Source organism: Pelophylax lessonae (assembly GCF_965119305.1).
Source record: "Pelophylax lessonae genome assembly, chromosome: 8".
Classification (NCBI taxonomy): domain Eukaryota; kingdom Metazoa; phylum Chordata; class Amphibia; order Anura; family Ranidae; genus Pelophylax; species Pelophylax lessonae.
Window position 1 is genome coordinate 24,852,618 of NC_138775.1, and position 21,714 is coordinate 24,874,331.

Genomic DNA, 21,714 nt, shown 5'->3' on the forward strand with positions numbered 1-21,714 from the left:
AAGCCCATTTATTCTGAATAATGGGGAAAAAGTGTGTCGGAAGGAAAACAGTCATATGATTCCAAACAGGTCACAAGACAGTGCTCCCCCCCTACATGACAGTACTCCCCCCCTACATGACAGTGCTCCCCCCCTACATGACAGTGCTCCCCCCCTACATGACAGTACTCCCCCCCCTACATGACAGTACTCCCCCCCCTACATGACAGTACTCCCCCCCTACATGACAGTGCTCCCCCCCTACATGACAGTGCTCCCCCCCTACATGACAGTGCTCCCCCCCTACATGACAGTACTCCCCCCCCTACATGACAGTACTCCCCCCCCCTACATGACAGTGCTCCCCCCCTACATGACAGTGCTCCCCCCCTACATGACAGTGCTCCCCCCCTACATGACAGTACTCCCCCCCCCTACATGACAGTGCTCCCCCCCTACATGACAGTGCTCCCCCCCTACATGACAGTACTCCCCCCCTACATGACAGTGCTCCCCCCCTACATGACAGTGCTCCCCCCCTACATGACAGTACTCCCCCCCTACATGACAGTACTCCCCCCCTACATGACAGTGCTCCCCCCCTACATGACAGTGCTCCCCCCCTACATGACAGTGCCCCCCCCTACATGACAGTGCTCCCCCCCTACATGACAGTACTCCCCCCCCTACATGACAGTACTCCCCCCCTACATGACAGTGCTCCCCCCCTACATGACAGTGCTCCCCCCCTACATGACAGTACTCCCCCCCCTACATGACAGTACTCCCCCCCCCTACATGACAGTGCTCCCCCCCTACATGACAGTGCTCCCCCCCTACATGACAGTGCTCCCCCCCTACATGACAGTGCTCCCCCCCTACATGACAGTACTCCCCCCCCCTACATGACAGTGCTCCCCCCCTACATGACAGTGCTCCCCCCCTACATGACAGTACTCCCCCCCTACATGACAGTGCTCCCCCCCTACATGACAGTGCTCCCCCCCTACATGACAGTGCTCCCCCCTACATGACAGTACTCCCCCCCTACATGACAGTGCTCCCCCCCTACATGACAGTGCTCCCCCCCCTACATGACAGTACTCCCCCCCTACATGACAGTGCTCCCCCCCTACATGACAGTGCTCCCCCCCTACATGACAGTGCTCCCCCCCTACATGACAGTGCCCCCCCCTACATGACAGTGCTCCCCCCCTACATGACAGTGATCCCAGCAGAGAACACACTGCAGGACATTGGTGACTCAATGGAGCATGGGCCATTTCCTGTAATGTCCTGCGGTGTGCGGAGAGTGAAAACTTCCCTCCTGTATAAATGGGCCTATTTGTTAGGATAAGGATAAACTTAAGTGGGGTACACACTAGTAGAAAATCTGACGAAAATTCCCGTCCGAGGTAAAATCATACGATTTTCGCCTAGTGTGTACACAACTTTCAGCAGCCGATGCCGACATTTTCAACGAAAAAAAAAAAACGGAGGGACAAACACCAAAATTTTTATCGTCCGTTCCCGGACGACCAATTTTCGTTTAATGTGTATGCAGTACGTCCGTGAAAAATCGGATAAGAAAGACCGCGCATGATCTGAAGTTGCTGACAACCCGGAAGTCTGGGAACAAATGTCCCAAAAAAAAAAAATCGGACGAGAAATTTTGTGAACATTTATGCACTGTCTACTAAAAACTATAATGAACGCTGAGCAAGAGAGAGAAAAATCGGAGGAGATTTCGTCCGATTTCCGTCAAGTGTGTACAGGCCTTTCATACCTGCCAACTGTCCCGTTTTTCCCGGGACAATCCCGGCAAATAGGAGCCTGTCCCGGGTAATTTTTTTTTTTTTTTTATTTTGTTCCACACAATGTCGCTCTCACCCCAGCTAGGTGTTGTAGTTCTGGCAGCAGGTTGTCTCTCTCTCGGTGCCCGCTCACTCTTCCCGCCTGTCGCAAATTTAACGTGTCACTGAAGGCAGGGTGACAGCATGGTGCACTTTCCGAAATCCGCCAGCAGGGGGAGGCAGAGCATCTTTTGACAAGCTGACACTTTAGAATTGCAGGGAATTGTGATGAGAATTTTAAACTTTAGGCAGAAGTAGTGCATCTGAATGGGAGAATTATTCCAACTCTGCTACTTTGGCCTCAAGTTTTCCTCAAATTCCCTTTTCAAATTCCTGTAATTCTCTCTTTATTAAATAGACCCTATAATCTGATAAACTAAAAATATATATAGACAGCGCTAACAGGTAAAAAATACATATAAGTGCTATAAAAAATTAATTAATATATCATAGCAAAAAATATAGAATAAAGTGCATACATAATCACTGAATATATATTAGTAAAGTGCAAATAATTGAGTGTCCATAATATAACCATATAAAGTGCAAATTATTTGTTAAGGTGCAGTCCAAAAGAAGGTTTCTTCCAAAGAAACTAAAGTGCCAGAAAGGTGCTCAAATCCATAAAAGTGCCCAAGTGCTCTTAAGGAAAAGACCCCCAATGGGGATGCACTTACCAGATTTGGGATATAAATGAGCCTTAGGGCTCTTTCACACGGTCCGCCTCCGCAGGCGGATCCGTGTTGCTCAGCGGGGATCGATCCGCGATCCCCGCTGAGCCGGGCGGATGACAGCTCCATCTCCGCTTGCAGAGCGGAGAGGGAGGTGTCTCAGCACCCGCTGCCCTCTATGGGGGATCGGAGGAGAGCGGACCGCTTGTCCGCTCTCATCAGATCCCCTCCGATCCGATTACTGAACGGATGGAAAAATAGGGTTTCCATCCGTCCAGATTTCAGCACAGGATCGGATGCGGATGGCAGCGGGTGTCAGCGGAGGTGACCTCCGCTGACACCCGCTGCCCCATAGAGCTGCATGGAGGATCCGATCAGATCCGCCTAAAAAACTGATAGGCGGATCTGATCGGACCGCCCGTGTGAAAGAGCCCTTAAGCATATATGATGTTCCTTGGTCGGATTTGAGCACCTTTCTGGCACTTTAGTTTCTTTGGAAGAAACCTTCTTTTGGACTGCACCTTAACAAATAATTTGCACTTTATATGGTTATATTATGGACACTCAATTATTTGCACTTTACTAATATATATTCAGTGATTATGTATGCACTTTATTCTATATTTTTTGCTATGATATATTAATTAATTTTTTATAGCACTTATATGTATTTTTTACCTGTTAGCCCCGGTTCACACTTCTGCGAGTGCCGGGTTCGCATGTAATGTCGGAGTGCACTGCTCCGACATTACATGCAATCAGCTGTGCGGTGCGAGTTTAGCCATACAGTTTGTATGGCTAAATTCGCATCGCACCCGGAGCAAACACGCACAGGAGGCATTTTTGCAGCCGCATCAGGATCGGATCGCACAGCGGTTCACACTTGTGCGATCCGCTCCTGTGCGAACTGCACGATCGCACTGCGATATGCGATCAAACTGGGGGTGTCGTTAAGATTACATTGACACCCCCAGCGTATCGCATATGGCAGTGTGAACTGCCGGGGGTGCGTGTGCGATGCAGGAACAGGCTGCGAATTCGCAGCCTTCCCGCATCGCATAAATGTGAACCGAGCCTGAGCGCTGTCTATATATGTTTTTAGTTTTTCTTCTGGTATTTTACCTAGTGAGCAGCAGCTTCAAGATCCATTTTTATTTTATTTTATCTTCACTTAATATTTTATCTTCACTAATTTATACATCACAGCGCGAATAATAATTTATTGTTTTACACCTATAATCTGCTAAGTAGGCGGAGAGTAATTATGCAGAGTGGGCGGAGCTTCGGGGAAGTGGGTGTGGTAAGTAATTGATAGCTGTGCTGCAAAGTGTCCCTGGAAATTTTTTTCAAATGTTGGCAACTATGGCCTTTATATCTCTCTGAGATGGTGGCCCACCCTCGAAAAAGTCTCTTGAGTGCCGGGCCCACTGTGTCACGTTGATCCTTTTCTCTGACCCGAAAATAGGCAAAATTCCAATTGCCTAGTACAATAATGAACACCTCTAGCGGCTTTGCATGCACACTGTAAAACAGGGTTTCGTAACCAGGGTTCCTTCAGAGGTTGCTGGGGGTTCCTTGAGCAATGAGCAATCTCTGCCCCTCAGAAAAGTTCTTACTGACACCATTGATCTTTTTAGCTATCTGTAAGGGGGTAATTCTTCCCAATGTCCACAAGTGCAAGGAGCATTCTTCCCACTGACCATCACACAAATGTAATTTTTAACAGGGGTTCCCTGAGACCAGAAAGGTAATTCAAGGATTCCTCTGTGTTGAAAAAGTTGAGAAAGGCTGCTCTAGAACATCAGAAATGGACCAGTTATCTCTACAGTAGGTCAACATTGGGAACGTTGGTTGAATTTATTATACCATTTATGGCCAAAGTTAAAGTGACCGCACTGCATTCCTGTAATCCTGAAAGAAAGGGATCACAAACTGCTGGAAGAAAGAAACATGGAGTTAAGCCTTGCCAAATGTCCTGATTCCAGCCAGCTAGCTGCAGAAAGCAGAATGCATGCTGACCAATAGTGAAGCTCAAGAGATAAGAAGTAAAGGGGAAGCTTTGTCATTTGGTGGAAGAGGAAATTGCATTTATCTGAAAGTGCATGTTACCCTAAGTGCCATTTCACATTAGTGTGATCACAGAGATCGCATGTAATTCAGAGCGCACTGCTCCTAAAATTACATGCGATCTCTGTGCGGTGCAAATTCAGCCATGCAGTTTGTATGGCTGAATTCACACCGCAATCGCACCTAATTCGCACAGGACCCTTTTTTTGGTCCACAGCAGAATCGGATGGCATGGCGATTCACACTAGTGCGATCCGATTCTGTTCCAACTTTCAGATCGCGCTGCGATATGCGATCTGATCTGGGGGTGTCGTTCACTTTAGCCACTTAAGCCCCGGAAGATTTTACCCCCATTCCAACCAGGGGGTTTTTTGCGATTCGGCACTGCGTGACTTTAACGGACAATTGCGCGGTCGTGCGACGCTGTACCTAAACGAATTTGACGTCCTTTTTTCCCCACAAACAGAGCTTTCTTTTGGTGGTATTTGATCACCTGTGCGATTTTTACTTTTTGCGCTATAAACAAAAAAAGAGCGTCAATTTTGCAAAAATAACAATATTTTTCAAATTTTTTTATATGAAATTCCCCAAAAAAAATTTAAAAATCAAAATTTTTTAACATTTTTGGCCAATTTGTTTTCTGCTACATATGTTTGGTAAAAAAAATTGCAAAAAGCGTATTTTGATTGGTTAGCGCAAATGTTATCGCGTTTACTAACAAATGGAAAGATTTTTGTCATTTTTGTTGGTTTTTTTTTAACGCGTAATGGCGGCGATCTGCGATTTTTTTCGCGGTACTGCGACATTGCGGCGGACAGATCGGACCCTTGACTGACATTTTTTACACTTTTGGGGTTACCAGTGACATTTCTACAGTAATCAGTGCTATACATATGCACTGTTAATGTAAAATTACACTGGCAGTGAAGGGGTTAACTTTTTTTTGAGAGGGAGGGGCTGTGTGTGTCCCTAGGGGCGTGATTCTAACTGTGATTGGCTGTGACTTGATGTGTAGGAACAGTGATCAACGGTCGTACATAGTAGAACCGTCTGATCTCAATTCTTACACAGGGGAGAATGACAGGCGGCTTGTTTACATCAGCCGTCTGCCTTTCTCTCGCTGCACCGGCGGACATCGGGTCTGCCGGTCACACGCGCGGGGGGGCCCGTGACCGTGCGGGAGCGCGCCTCCGGGGGCGCACGCTCGCTCCCTAGACCCTCACAGGCTAGCGACATAGACCTACGTCGCTCTGCCTGTGAGGGGCTGACCGCCGCAGTTAATAGTCGTGCGGCGGTCGGCAAGCGGTTAAATTGACACCCCTAGCGTATCGCATATGGCAGTGTGCACTGCCAGGGGTGCGGATGTGATGTGGGAACACGCTGTATATTCGCAGCGTTCCGGCATCGCAGAAATGTGAACTGGCACTAAGAATGAACTTGAGGTTTCTTCAGGGGTGCCTTGGCAAAATGCCTATAAATTGCCCCAAAATTGTATTCAAACTGGTGGGTGGATGAAACCAGCCTTTTTCTTATACAAAGCCACAGGTTTTCATTATGCATCATTACAACGTTCTAGCCACCAGCAATTTAACAACAACCAATGACGTCATATATTGGTAAGGAGGATGTCGATCACCTGCACAGCATCATTGTGTGACCCTCCTCTGCGCCCCTCTCTGTCAGCACTGGGGTCACAATAGCTGACTAATGGAGAGAAACTGAGAGGGAAGAGAAACATAGGAATACTAGTCAGTACCAGTGTGCAAAAGTGTATTTGCTTTGGAAAAATAAACCACCTGTAATGTTGGGTGTCCTACGTGTGTGGATGTTGCTGCATTACGTAAAACTATTGAAATTTTTTTTTACATTTTAGAATGGGGTGCCTCAAGACTGTCCATAATTTTAACGGGTGCCTTGAGATTGTTCTTAATTTTAAAAGGGTCCCTTGACTGAAAAATGTTTGAGAAACGCCGGACTAAACAATTGAAAGTGCTTTGTTTGAGAAGTGCAAAAAAATAAAAGTTGTTGATCCTGCAAGAAATTAGTGAGCTGTTCACCAGGTCACCTCCCAGGTCACCACTGTGGACTACAGAGAAGCTCTTCCCCACTCCCCCATGTTATTGAGAAGTAGAGAAGGTGAGGTATCCTATAGTCCTAATAGAACTACTGTCCTAGGAGAACAACATTGCTCCTCCATAGATATAGTGCTGATAAAGCTGAGTTCCAGCTGTTTTTGTGTTTATTAACCACTTAAGCCCAGGAAGATTTTACCCCCTTCCTGACCAGGGTTTTTTTTTGCGATTTTTTACTGCGTGACTTTAACGGACAATTGCGCGGCCGTGCGACGCTGTACCTAAACGAATTTGACGTCCTTTTTTCCCCACAAACAGAGCTTTCTTTTGGTGGTATTTGATCACCTGGGCGATTTTTTGATAATGCGCTATAAACAAAAAAAGAGCGTCAATTTTGCAAAAATAACAATATTTTTCACATTTTTTTATATGAAATTCCCCCAAAAAAATGTAAAAATCAAAATTTTTTAACATTTTCGGCCAATTAGTTTTATGCTACATATGTTTGGTAAAAAAAATCCCAAAAAGCGTATTTTGATTGGTTTGCGCAAAAGTTATCGCGTTTACTAACAAATGGAAAGATTTTTGTCATTTTTGGTGTTTTTTTTTTTAACGAGTAATGGCGGCGATTTGCGATTTTTTTTGCGGGACTGCGACATTGCGGCGGACAGATCGGACCCTTGACTGACATTTTTGACACTTTTGGGGTTACCAGTGACATTACTGCAGTAATCAGTGCTATACATATGCACTGTTACTGCAAAAATGACACTGGCAGGGAAGGGGTTAACTGTATTGGAGAGGGAGGGGTTAAGTGTGTCCTAGGGGCGTGATTCTTACTGTGATGGGACATGGCTACTAGTTTAAAAACAGAGATCAACGGTCCTACATAGTAGAACCATCTGATCTCCATTTTTGCACAGGGGAGAATGACAGGCGGCTTGTTTACATTAGCCGCCTGCCTTTCTCCCTTCCCGGCGAACGATCGCGAGTGACCGGCGGACATCGGGTCCGCCGGTCACACGCACTGACTTGTCTGGGAACGAGCCGGGGCGGGCGCGCGCTCGCCCACTATTGGCTCACAAGCCAGTGACAGGCTAGTGACGTATATTTACGTCACTTTGCCTGGCCGGGGCTGACCGCCCCAGTATATGTACTTGCGGTGGTCGGCAACCGGTTAAAAGTCAGCAGCTAAAAAAAGTGTATCAGCTGACTTTTAATAAACACTCACTCACCTGTCCTTCGATCCAGCGATGCGGCGGCCCGAAGCCTCAGTTCTCTCCCTCTTCTCCCCACGGCGCCGGCATCATAAGAGTGGGCACCCGGCTGTGACAGCTTGCGGCTTCACAGCTGGGTGCGCACTGCGGATGCGCGAGTCGCGCTGTGCTTCCTTAGTGGCCGGCCAATCTTCTGGGACCTGTGACGTGTCCCAGAAGATTGCAGGGAGGGAGGGGAAAACTTCTGCTCAGGCCGCCTAGCCCTAAGTAGGAGCGGGTACCTGTCAAAACTAGGTACCAGCCCCGCCCCCCCCCCCCCAAAAAAAAACGACACGCCAAATATGGCATGTCAGGGGGTCAGGAGCACTTAAAGCGGAAGTTCCACTTCTGGGTGGAGCTGTGCTCTAAGGAGTATTGCCACCCTAGGACAGGAAGTGTGTTATTGGCAGGATCACCAAATGGAAATAAAAAAAGGAGCCTAAAAAACATGCCGCCACCACATCTAAGGACCGGTAAGCTGCAATATATTACATTTCTTTCTTGGGTTTAGAAACACTTTAAGCTCCCTACATCTCTAGAACTACTGATTGGTGAACACTTGAAGTAAATTCTGCTTATGTAATTTTTTTGTTACATGCGCAGTTCGAATTGCCGTCTTTTGTGACAGGTTGACTTTACGATAGGGGCCTGCTGTGACTATTATGAGAGGGTCATGCTGTGCAGTTAAGTCTTTAAACAGTTGTGTTAATCTGGCTTTCCTAAATCCCAAGCTTCTCAACCAGCTAAATTTGAAATAGAATCAATAATCATTTTAAAGTTCTTTAAATGTACAGTATCTCACAAAAGTGAGTACACCCCTCACATTTTTGTGAATATTTTATTCTATCTTTTCATGTGACAACACTGAAGAAATGACACTTTGCTACAATGTAAAGTAGTGAGTGTACAGCTTGTATAACAGTGTAAATTTGCTGTCCCCTCAAAATAACTCAACACACAGCAATTAATGTCTAAACCGCTGGCAACAAAAGTGAACACACCCCAAAGTGAAAACGTCCAAATTTGGCCCAATTAGCCATTTTCCCTCCCTGGTGTCATGTGACTCGTTAGTGTTACAAGGTCTCAGGTGTGAATGGGGAGCAGGTGGGTTAAATGTGGTGTTATCGCTCTCACTCTCTCATACTGGTCACTGGAAGTTCAACATGGCACCTCATGGCAAAGAACTCTCTGAGGATCTGAAAAAAAAATGTTTGCTCTACATAAAGATGGCCTAGACTATAAGAAGATTGCCAAGACCCTGAAACTGAGCTGCAGCACGGTGGCCAAGACCATACAGCGGTTTAACAGGACAGGTTCCACTCAGAACAGGCCTCGCCATGGTCGACCAAAGAAAATGAGTGCACATGCTCAGCGTCATATCCAGAGGATGCCTTTGGGAAATAGACGTATGAGTGCTGCCAGCATTGCTACAGAGGTTGAAGGGTTGGGGGGGGGGGGGTCAGCCTGTCAGTGCTCAGATCATACACCGCACACTGCATTAAATTGGTCTGCATGGCTGTCGTCCCAAAAAGAAGCCTCTTATAAAGATGATGCACAAGAAAGCCCAACAAACAGTTTGCTGAAGACAAGCAGACTAAGGACATGGATTACTGGAACCATCTCCTGTGGTCTGATGAGACCAAGATAAACCTTTTTGGTTCAGATGATGTCAAGTATGTGTGGCGTCAACCAGGCGAGGAGTACAAAGACAAGTGTGTCCTGCCTAAAGTCAAGCATGGTGGTGGGAGTGTCATGGTCTGGGGCTGCATCAGTGCTGCCGGCACTGGGGAGCTACAGTTCATTGAGGGAACCATGAATGCCAACATGTACTGTGACATACTGAAGCAGAGCATGATCCCCTCCCTTCGGAGACTGGGCGGCAGGGCAGTATTCCAACATAACGACCCCAAACACACCTCCAAGATGACCACTGCCTTGCTAAAGATGCTGAGGGTAAAGGTGATGGACTGGCCAAGCATGTCTCCAGATCTAAACCCTATTCAGCATCTGCGGGGCATCCTCAAATGGAAGGTGGAGGAGCGCAAGGTCTCTAACATCCACCAGCTCCGTGATGTCATCATGGAGGAGTGGAAGAGGACTCCAGGGGCCATCATTTTTAAAGGGTGCCTTGACCTGAAAAAAGGTTGAGAAGTGGTCTAGGACATCATTCCACCTGGCGGACTGACATAGGTGTGCACAGACTATTGTATTAGGGTGTGCACCCCTAAGTTCAAATACATCTGCTTGCGTATATATATATATATATATATATATATATATATATATATATATATATACACACACATGCACACTTTCATAAATATATGTAAGCAAACATTTTAAAATCGTATTAAAACAACATTTCCTTAACCACTTGAGCAAGTCAAAGTCAAACTTTGCCGACCCGGTGACAGAGATGGTCGCAGAGATGGGGGTGAACCCAGAACCCCCTGCAGCTGCCCCTGGATTAGGGTGTGCCCAGGCACACCCGGCACACCCCCTGCGCACGCCTATGCGGACTGAGAACATACTGTGAGTACAGGAAGTCATGAATATTAACTTCTTAAAAATACACTATTCTCTCCCTTTAAAGCGGAGTTCCGGCCACAGAATCGTTTTTTTTTTTTTTTAAATACTTCCCAAACCGTGATCCACCGCCCTTCATACATCCGCTAATCCGGTTTTACACAGTTTAATAATTGATTGGCAATCATAAAATCTTACTTTATAAAACGTTTGCTGAGCGCCGCCATCTTTGTTCTGGTCACCCGAAGCCGCAGTATGCAAATGTATGCCCTGCTTCCTGGTTCTAGCTGGAGGGGGCAGATGAATGCAGCGCGAAATCTCGCGCATGCCCAGTACTATGCGATTGGCATAGTAAGGGTTTCCATAGGGACGCCTATCATCGCGTTATTTCCTGTTTGCAAATAACATGATGAGAGGAGCTGCCGGCCGCCTACGTCACTGCCCATTGCCTCCTGGGAGTGATGAGTAAGAGCTCCCAGGACTCATTGCAGGACAGGAAGTGACGGCGCGGGCCGCGGCTGCAGAGGGAGGAAGTGGAAGGAAAGGTGAGTATATTTTCTTCTGAAACAAGGTAAGTAAAAAGAAAAAACGGGAATATCCAATTCTTTTTCAGGTGACACTAAGGAAGCGGATGGCACAAAATCTATTGTAACGATTTTGCGGCCGGAACTCCGCTTTAAGCAATCTGTTTTTTCACTGGAATTATCTGGCTGGAAGAGTAGGTGAACTGATCCCAAAACATCTCTGAGATGTTTAAAGATAAATTTTTAAGCTGCAGATCCATAAAAGGTCCTGAAAGCGTCCGCATGACTCCAGGCCACATTCGCCTCTGCAAGACGTTCCTTCTCTCTTTTCCATATAGTGCTGACAGGGAGTAATATAACTACTTATTGTATAAATACATTACAGGCTACCGAGGGACTAGGCTACCATAAAAGGTGCAAATCTGCAACCTAAACATACTATTTACAGAATGGACAGAGTCAGAGGAGAAAGGCATGCTGGGACTTGTAGTCCTTCGGATACACTCCACCTAAATACCTCTTTTGCTGAATAACAGAGAGCTAAACCACCAGTCTTATGTCTGCTGGTGTATCTAATGACCAAATCTGCCAAAGCTGTTATGGGAAGGTTTGAGGCTACGTTCAAATGTGGGCGTAGCGGATCACGGGCAGAATCACCGCGATTCTGCCCGTGATCCGGAATTATTGCAAATCGCAGGACGCTTGTGCGTTACCCGTGATTTGCAATGGCACCCCAAACGCTGTGCGATGTTGCCGCGATTTCCGCCTGCCGAATCGCGGTAACATCGCGCAAACAGAATCGCGGGACGCCCCAAAGAAACTCTTGTACCTTTTTTGTGCGTCATGCATCCCGCAAATCTGTTTGCACGATGTTACCGCGATTCGTCAGGCGGAAATCGCGGCAACATCGCACAGCGTTTGGGGTGCCATTGCAAATCACGGGCATCTCACAAGCGTCCCGTGATTTTAAATAATTCCGGATCGCGGTGATTCTTCCCGTGATCCGCTGCGCCCACATGTGAATGTAGCCTAAAGAGGAAATAAACTCTTGAAAAACGTTCTTCTTTTATTTCCCCCTGCAAAGTAAATGCATAATGTGCTAGTATTATGCGACACTTACCTGCAACGAAGCCCGCGTTGTCCCTGCTGCCAGGTGCATCCATCTTCACCTCTCTTCTTCCGGGTCTGCGGACTCCGGCTGTATTACAGGCCGGAGCCACGTGACGTCACTCCCGCGCATGTGCGCGGGAGCCGCCAGTCACGGCACAGGGCTCTGAAGAAACGGCATGGGCGGCCGTGTCTTTCAAAAAAAGAGCGACAATTCTGAAAATAAAAAAACAATATTTTTCCCATTCTGCTATATAACATTCCCAAAATTCCCAAAAAAATGTAAAAATCAATATTTTTTAACATTTTAGACCAATCTGTTTTCTGCTACATATTTTTGGTAGAAAAAAAATCGCAATAAGCATATTTTGATTGGTTTGGGCAAAAGTTATCGCGTCTACTAACTACTGGAAAGATTTATTTCATTTTTATTGTTTTTTTTTTTTTTTTACTAGTAATGGCGGCGATCTGCGATTTTTAGTGGGGCTGCGACATTGCAGCGGACAGATCGGACCTCTAACTGACATTTTTGACACTTTTGGGGGGGTAACAGTGACATTACTACAGTAATCAGTTCTAAAAATATGCACTGTTACTGTAATAATGACACTGGCAGGGAAGGGGTTAACATTATGGGTGATCAATGTGAGCCTAGGGGAGTGATTCTAACTGTACGGGGGCGGGGCTTGTGAAATGATCACAGAGACCTGTGATCCTATCAGAGGTGTAACTAGAACCTTCAGGGCCCCGGTGCAAGAAACCATGAAGGGCCCCCACCGGACCCCTGGCCGGGGCCCTTCCCTTCAAGCCTGGGGTTCTTCCCACTGATCCTGGGGCGCTTTACTCTTGTTGTGAGGTCCTTTATTACGGTCCTGCAACGGGACCCTTTCACAAGTTCTGCAGTGGGCCCTCTTCCTGCCATCTTGGGGCCTTCCCACGGTGGTGGAATGCCAGGGCCTGGTTGCAAGTGTGACCTTTGCGATCCTGGAAGTTCACCCACTGGTGTCAGTAGTTTTTATTTTTTGGTATTTTATTGTATTTAAAAAAAAAAGGAGGACAGTGATTTCTCTAAATGCTGCCCCCGCCCCCCTCCTATCCAGGTGTACAGGGGAGCTGCACAGGCCCCCTGGAGCATGGGGCCCGGTTGCAATTGCAACCCCTGTAGTTACGCCCCTGGATCCTCTATAGAAGGATCAGAGGCGCTCTGTGATCATTCCAGGGAGAAGAACGGTCGGCTGTGTTTACAACAGCCGACCGTTCTCTCTCAGCGGGGAAGCGATTGCGGGTGTCAGGCGGTAATCTGAGCCACCTGCCCCGTGCATCAGAGTCCCCTGCTGCGCTCGCCCCCTAGATGCAGGCACGCGACTGATGTAGCCCTATGTCGGTTCGCGCAGGAGGGCCAGCCTGCCGCAGTATATATGAGGTGGGCGGCCAAAAATGCGGTGGGCTGTTACACAGTGCCGAATCGCAGAAAATGGGCTGGTCATTAAAGAGGAAGTAAACCCTCCTCTGCAAGTTGTACCTATAGGTAAGTCTATAATAAGGCTTACCTATAGGTACTGTAAATATCTCCTAAACATGCAGCGTTATTGAGATATTTACCTTACATGCAGCCAGTGACATCACTGGCGCATGCGCTCTGAAGGAACGGCCGCTCGTGCCGTTCCTTCAAAGCCCGTGCCGTGACCGTTGGCTCCCGCGCGCCAGAGTGACGTCACCACGACTCCGGCCAATCAGATGGCCGGATGCCGCGATCCCGGAAGACGGGCGACTGAACATGTCGCCCGTCATACAGGTAAGCGGACGGCACGGCAGGGGCTCGTTCTAAGGTAAGTATTTCATAATGAGGTAGTATGCGATGCATACTAGCTCATTATGTGTTTCTCTTTCAGGTTAAAAAAAAAAAAACAATTGGGTTTACAACCTCTTTAAGGGGGAAAATCTTCCGGTCCAGAACTGGTTAAACTAAAAAAAATGAGACTTTAGTATTATGTTAACCAATTTTTTCTTTTTTTTTTTTTTGGTAGTTGCAAAAGTGCGCATCACAAAAAGAAACACGACCTCGTCCTTGGTTTCGGACTTTGACATGGATTCCAAGGTGGACATTTTAAAACACGGCCCGCTCCCAAAGGCTGACCTCCTCCCCCGCCTCCAGCAGTGGCTGGACCTGGACGCCACCTGCGTGCAGAACATCATGCGCGGAACCCGCATGGGCACTTATGTCATCAGCGGCGACGTGCAAGACGACAAGCTGGTGGTGAACAACGCCTACCCCTGGCAGAAAAGGAACAAGAACCTCCACTTTGCCGTCAAGAAATGGAAGCATCACAGGTGTCGGTCGTAGAATCTCCAACGCGCCCCGTCTGTGGAGCGCTATGAGAAATCGCAGGACTGAATACTGAACTGTATATATCGGGGATATCCCCCCCTGCATTACCATAAGCAATAGGTGGCTGGAATAGGACTGTAAGACATCTGGAAGCTGATAGCTTCACTACAAGCCAAGTAGAAAAGAGGACCTGTCAGCTAGTAGATGCTGTAAATGTTTTAAGCAAAAGTGCAGCCAAAAAAATAAAAAATGATTATCCTGTTTAAAGATACAAGAAATAAAAGCAGCTTTTGCTGCAATACTCACCCTCAATCCACAGCTACCCCCTTTGAAGTACTTCATTTTTACCACTAGATGTCCTCAGTTGAATGACACCCAGCATCGTTCCCCCCTGCTTTCTCACAGCCCAGGCATTCATTGGCCCACCTGGACGGTGAAGGATAACCTCATCGCTCTGCTCTCTCCTCCAATCAGCGTGCTCTTAATCAGCACATCAACTGATTGGCTTTTAGGTTCCATTCACACTTGTGCGACTTGTCGTCTTTGGACATCACAGTCGCACGACAAGACGTTCCCCATGTTTTTAAATGATAACCATTCATATATGTGTAACTTAGAGCAGTGTTTCTCAACGCCGGTCCTCAGGACACACTAAGGCCCCTTTCACACGGGCGGTGCGCCCGACGGAGTCCGTTCTGCTCAGCGGGGGATCGATCCGCCGATCCCCGCTGAGCAGGCGGATGACAGCTCCGTCTCTGCTCTGTGTGCAGAGACAGAGCTGTCAGATCCCCACTGTCCTCTATGGGGAGATCGGATGAGAATGGACCGCCTGTTCTCATCCGATCCCATCCTCCAGACGGATGGAAAATAGGGTTTCCATGCGTCCAGATTTCACGGACCGGATCGGATTGGATAGCAGTTGGTGTCAGCGGACATGTCTCCGCTGACACCCGCTGCCCCATAGGGATGCATGGAGGATCCGATCAGGTCTGCCTGAAAAACTGACAGGCGGATCGGATCGCCTAACAGGCCAGGTTTGCTGGAAAACTGAAATACATCACAGGTGATATCATTTGCTGCTCAGTGATTGCAGTATTCTAGTCCGCATCTTCCCAAAGTTATTACTTAAAATCTGGCCTGTTAGGCCCTTTTCACACTATCCGTCCATCGGACGGATTCCGTTTTTCTCAGCGGGGAATCGAGCCGCCGATCCCACCCCTCTGAGCAGCAGGAGGACAGCTGTGTCTCTGCGCTGTGTATGGAGACACAGCTGTCAGTTCCCCATGCATCTCTATGGGGGAAATCAGATGGGAACGGATCATCTGTCCGTTCTCATCCGATCCCATCCGATCCCATCCGCTGGACGGATGGAAAATAGGGTTTCCATCTGTCCAGATTTGACGGATCGGATCGGATCGGGTCGGATGTCAGCGGACATGTCCTACCATCCGATGCCCCATAGGAATGCATGGGGGGACCGTTCAGATCCGCCAAAAAAACAAACAGGCGGATCTGAACGGTCCGCCTGTGTGAAAGGGGCCTTAGTGTGCCCTGAGGAACACTGACTTAGACTATGTTTCCACTAGTGCAACTCCAAAGTCGCGTAATTTAGAGTGGGACTTTGCAGTGCAACTTTGAGTGCAATTTTGATCTGACTTTACACCTTCTGGCCCAAAGTCACATCAAAAGTCGCATCAAAGTAGTGCAGGCACCTTTTCAAAGTTTCTGCAACTTTAAGTCGCATAGATTGGAACGGGTGCCATTGAAATCAATGGGCTGTGACTTGTCATGCGACTTTATGTGTTCAAAGTTGCATGACAAGTCGCACTAGTGGAAACGGAGCCTTAAAGTTGCAGTAACTTCTAGTTGTTCATGCACTACTTTGATCCACCTTTTATGCAACTTAAGGGCTATAGGCTTAAGCCCAGGTTCACACTGTTCCGATATGAAAGTCGCTTGACTTCCGATCTGACTTCGCCCTGCAACTTCAGCCTGACTTTATTCAGACTTAGGCTATGTTTCCACTGTTGCAACTCTTAAGTTGTGCGATTTTAGAGTGCAACGTTGAGTGCAGCTTTGATCCGACTTTCTGGATCAAAGTTGCATCAAGGTAGTGCAGGCACCTCTTTAAAGTCACAGATTTTCAAAGTGGCATAGATGGGAATGGGTACCATTGAAATCAATGGGCTGTGAATTGTCATACGACTTAATGTGTCCAAAGGCCTAAGACCCCATTTACACTTGTGGGACCTAAAAGTCGCACGATTTTACCACGATTTTGCAGCGATTTTGAGGCCCCTTTCACACTTGTGAAACTTCTCATGTAATGTTGGACATCAAAGTCGCATGACAAGTCATTCCCATGTTTTTCAACGATACCCATTCATATATGTGCAACTTAATGTTGCAGCAACTTCAGAGTAGTTCATGCACTACTTTGCTCCGACTTTCATGCAACTTGAGGGCCATAGACTTCAATATTAACCCTCAGAAGTTGCATGAAAGACATACCTGAATGTACAAAGCAACTTGTGTGCAACAGTTGTCCATTAACCACTTAAGCCCCGGAGGATTTGGCTGCTGAAAGACCAGGGGGTATTTTGCGATTCGGCACTGCGTGACTTTAACGGACAATTTCGCAGCCGTGCGACGCTGTACCTAAACGAATTTGACGTCCTTTTTTTCCCCACAAACAGAGCTTTCTTTTGGTGGTATTTGATCACCTGTGCGATTTTTTGATCATGCGCTATAAACAAAAAAAGAGCGTAAATTTTGCAAAAATAACAATATTTTTCACATTTTTTTATATGAAATTCCCCCCAAAAAAATGTAAAAATCAAAATTTTTTAACATTTTCGGCCAATTTGTTTTCTGCTACATATGTTTGGTAAAAAAAAAAAAAAAAAAAAAAAAAAAAAAAATCGCAAAAAGCGTATTTTGATTGGTTTGCGCAAAAGTTATCGCGTTTACTAACAAAGGGAAAGATTTTTGTCATTTTTGTTGTTTTTTTTTTTTTAACGCGTAATGGCGGCGATCTGTGATTTTTTTTGCGGTACTGTGACATTGCGGCGGACAGATCGGACCCTTGACTGACATTTTTGACACTTTTGGGGTTACCAGTGACATTACTACAGTAATCAGTGCTATAAATATGCACTGTTACTGTAAAATTACACTGGCAGTGAAGGGGTTAACTTTATTTGAGAGGGAGGGGTTTTGTGTGGCCCTAGGGGCGTGATTCTAACTGTGATTGGCTGTGGCTTGAGCTGTAGGAACAATGATCAACGGTCCTACATAGTAGAACCGTATGATCATTGTTTCTACACAGGGGAGAATGACAGGCGGCTTGTTTACACTAGCCGCCTGCCTTTCTCCCTCTTCCCCGACGATCGCTGAGTGACCGGCGGACATCGGGTCACACGCGCAGGGGGGGTCCGTGACCAGAGCCTCACAGGCTAGTGACGTACCCATACGTCACTCTGCCTGGGAGGGGCTGACCGCCGCAGTATATGTACTTGCGGCGGTCGGCAACTGGTTAAAACTGGTCAAAGCCAAAGTCGTATCCAAGTTGCACCCATCCAAAGTTGCATCAAAGTTACACCAAAGTTGCACTCCAAAATTGGCGCAACTTTGGAGTCATACAAATGTGAAAGAGGCCTATGGGCTCTTTCACACAGTCCGCCTCCGCAGGCGGACTCCGTGCTGCTCAGCGGGGATCAATACACAGATCCCCGCTGAGCAGGAAGGTGACAGCTCTGTCTCCGCTCCGTGTGCAGAGAGGGAGTTGTCAGAGCCCCGCTGCTCTCTATGGGGGAATTGGATGAGAGCGGACCGCCTGTCCGCTCTCATCTGATCCCATCCGATCCCCTGGACGGATGGAAAATAGGGTTTCCATCCGTCTGGATTTCACGGATCGGATGCGGATGGCAGCGGGTATCAGCGGGCATGTCACCGCTGACATCCACTGCCCCATAGGGATCCATGGAGGATCCGATCAGATTCGCCTAAAAAAAAACTGACATGCAGATCTGATCGGATCGTCCGTGTGAAAGGACCCTAAGTCGGATTACTTTGAAGTCGTTGGGACTTGAAGTCGCACAGATATGAACGGTACTCATTGGAAATCATGGAGTATGACTTGTCATGCAACTTTGCAGTCCCAAATCGCAGGACAAGTTGCACAAGTGTGAAAGGAGCCTTAAGGCCCACTAAAGTCGGACTGAAGTTGCAGGGCAAAGTTGGATTGGAAGTCTCAACAAACCCTCAAAAGTTGCATGAAAGTCGTACCTGAATGTTATACAATGCAGCAGTTGTCTTTTATCACTGGTCAAAGGCAGGGTGGATAAAAATCAATGAATTTTGAAAGGAAAAAAATTATTATTATTTTTTTTTATTTAAATCTGATATTTTTATATAAATCGGATTTTTTTTATTTTTATTAAATTGATTTTAATAAAATGCTTTTGTAGTAAAAATGTATCAAAAGATAGTTTTCTATTTAAGATACAATAATAATTTCGTTTATTCAGCATGAAATGGAGCTTAGTTATGTAGCATGAGGCTGTATATTCTGCAATATTTACATTTTTGGTGAACTCATTTAATGAATCCAAGCTCTGCAGGCTGAGATAACATGCGCCGCATTGATGGATTCACACAATTTCACACTAACTACCAGCAAGAATCCTTACATTTAAAGAGCACCTGTCATTTCAGATCCCTCACGGCAGCGCCTGTTAGCGGGCATCCACTCACCTTCTGCTGCCGCCACGTCCCTCACCTTGTTGTGTCACTGCCGCATCACCAGCCGTCCCATTAAAGTGAATGGGACTGTCGGTGAGTCAACAGCGGGTCAGAGGAGGAGCCGCTGGGGGACAAAGATGACAGTTGCTCTTTAAAAATTATGATTTAAATCGTGATTTACGCCCCTTTCACACTTGTGCGACTTGTCCTGCGACTTCAAGTCACATGACAAGACATATTCCATGATTTCCAATGAGTATTGTTCATATCTGTGCAACTTCAAGTCGCAATGACTTCAAAGTAGTTCCTGCACTACTTTGGTCCAACTTTGACGCCTTTTGAGGTCCATAGACATAGGCATTGCTTCAAGTCCAGTCAAAATCGCGTAAAAAAAATAATTGCATTAAAATCGTGGCAAAATCCCACGACTTTTAGGTCGCACAAGGGGCCTTAGGCCTCTTTCCCACTTGTGCAACTTGTCATGCAACTTTGGGCATCAGAGTTGCACGACATGTCGTTCCCCATGTTTTCCAGTGATACTCATTCATATACAGTGCCTTGCGAAAGTATTCGGCCCCTTTGAACTTTGCAACCTTTTGCCACATTTCAGGCTTCAAACATAAAGATATAAAACTGTAATTTTTTGCGAAGAATCAACAACAAGTGGGACACAATCACGAAGTGGAACGAAATTTTTTTTTTTTTTAACAAATAGAAAACTGAAAAATTGGGCGTGCAAAATTATTCAGCCCCCTTAAGTTAATACTTTGTAGCGCCACCTTTTGCTGCGATTACAGCTGTAAGTCGCTTGGCGTATGTCTCTATCAGTTTTGCACATCGAGAGACTGAAATTTTTGCCCATTCCTCCTTGCAAAACAGCTCGAGCTCAGTGAGGTTGGATGGAGAGCGTTTGTGAACAGCAGTTTTCAGTTCTTTCCACAGATTCTCGATTGGATTCAGGTCTGGACTTTGACTTGGCCATTCTAACACCTGGATATGTTTATTTGTGAACCATTCCATTGTAGATTTTGCTTTATGTTTTGGATCATTGTCTTGTTGGAAGACAAATCTCCGTCCCAGTCTCAGGTCTTTTGCAGACTCTATCAGGTTTTCTTCCAGAATGGTCCTGTATTTGGCTCCATCCATCTTCCCATCAATTTTAACCATCTTCCCTGTCCCTGCTGAAGAAAAGCAGGCCCAAACCATGATGCTGCCACCACCATGTTTGACAGTGGGGATGGTGTGTTCAGGGTGATGAGCTGTGTTGCTTTTACGCCAAACATAACGTTTTGCATTGTTACCAAAAAGTTTGATTTTGGTTTCATCTGACCAGAGCACCTTCTTCCACATGTTTGGTGTCTCCCAGGTGGCTTGTGGCAAACTTTAAACGACACTTTTTATGGATATCTTTAAGAAATGGCTTTCTTCTTGCCACTCTTCCATAAAGGTCAGATTTGTGCAGTATACGACTGATTGTTGTCCTATGGACAGAGTCTCCCACCTCAGCTGTAGATCTCTGCAGTTCATCCAGAGTGATCATGGACCTCTTGGCTGCATCTCTGATCAGTCTTCTCCTTGTATGAGCTGAAAGTTTAGAGGGACGGCCAGGTCTTCGTAGATTTGCAGTGGTCTGATACTCCTTCCATTTCAATATTATCGCTTGCACAGTGCTCCTTGGGATTTTTAAAGCTTGGGAAATCTTTTTGTATCTCCAAATCCGGCTTTAAACTTCTCCACAACAGTATCTCGGACCTGCCTGGTATGTTCCTTGTTCTTCATGATGCTCTCTGCGCTTTAAACGGACCTCTGAGACTATCACAGTGCAGGTGCATTTATACGGAGACTTGATTACACACAGGTGGATTCTATTTATCATCATTAGTCATTTAGGTCAACATTGGATCATTCAGAGATCCTCAGGTCTGGTTCACACTGATGCAATGCGGGAAGGCTGCGAACTCGCAGCCTGTTCCCGCATCGCACACGCACCCCCGGCAGTTCACACTGCCATATGCGATACGCATATAATCTTAACGACACCCCCAGTTTGATCGCATATCGCAGTGCGATCGTGCAGTTCGCACAGGATCGGATCGCACAAGTGTGAACCGCTGTGCGATCCGATCCTGATGCGGCTGCAAAAATGCCTCCTGTGCGTGTTTGCTGCGGGTGCGATGCGAATTTAGCCATACAGTTTGTATGGCTAAACTCGCACCGCACAGCCGATCGCATGTAATGTCGGAGCAGTGCGCTCCGACATTACATGCGAACCCCGCACACGCACAAGTGTGAACCGGGGCTCAGAGTCGGTTCACATTGGGGCGACACACGACTCCTTACTACTTCGGGAGGCGACTTGTCAGTCCCGTGCACCACGACTTCGGAGCGACTTGCAGGGACTTCACATAATGGAAGTCTATGCAAGTCGCTCCGAGGTCGCCCCAAAATAGTACAGGACCCTTTTTCTAAGTCGGAGCGACTTGTGTCGCTCCTATTAGAACGTGTCCTGTAGCGGTCAATGGACCGCGAGGGAGCGCGACTTGTCAGGCTGACAAGTCGCCTGACAAGTCGCGCTAATGTGAACCGA

General features: G+C 46.8%; 3 protein-coding genes across 3 annotated transcripts in view; 2 read left to right on the forward strand and 1 right to left on the reverse strand.

Moving 5' to 3' along the window:
* Nucleotides 1-14,632, forward strand: part of LOC309562294 (secreted frizzled-related protein 5-like) — a 46,237-nt gene extending 31,605 nt beyond the window's left edge. Inside the window, exon 4 of the mRNA XM_082266432.1 lies at nt 14,083-14,632. Within this exon, the coding sequence (XP_082122558.1) occupies nt 14,083-14,399 (317 nt within the window). The 3' untranslated portion in view covers nt 14,400-14,632. The remainder of the gene's footprint in view (nt 1-14,082) is intronic.
* Nucleotides 1-21,714, forward strand: part of LOC309562133 (kelch-like protein 10) — a gene marked incomplete at its 3' end in the record, with an annotated part of 516,189 nt that overhangs the window by 195,846 nt on the left and 298,629 nt on the right. The window lies entirely within an intron of this gene.
* The window catches only part of P4HTM (prolyl 4-hydroxylase, transmembrane), a 121,398-nt gene that overhangs the window by 78,163 nt on the left and 21,521 nt on the right, over nt 1-21,714 (reverse strand). The window lies entirely within an intron of this gene.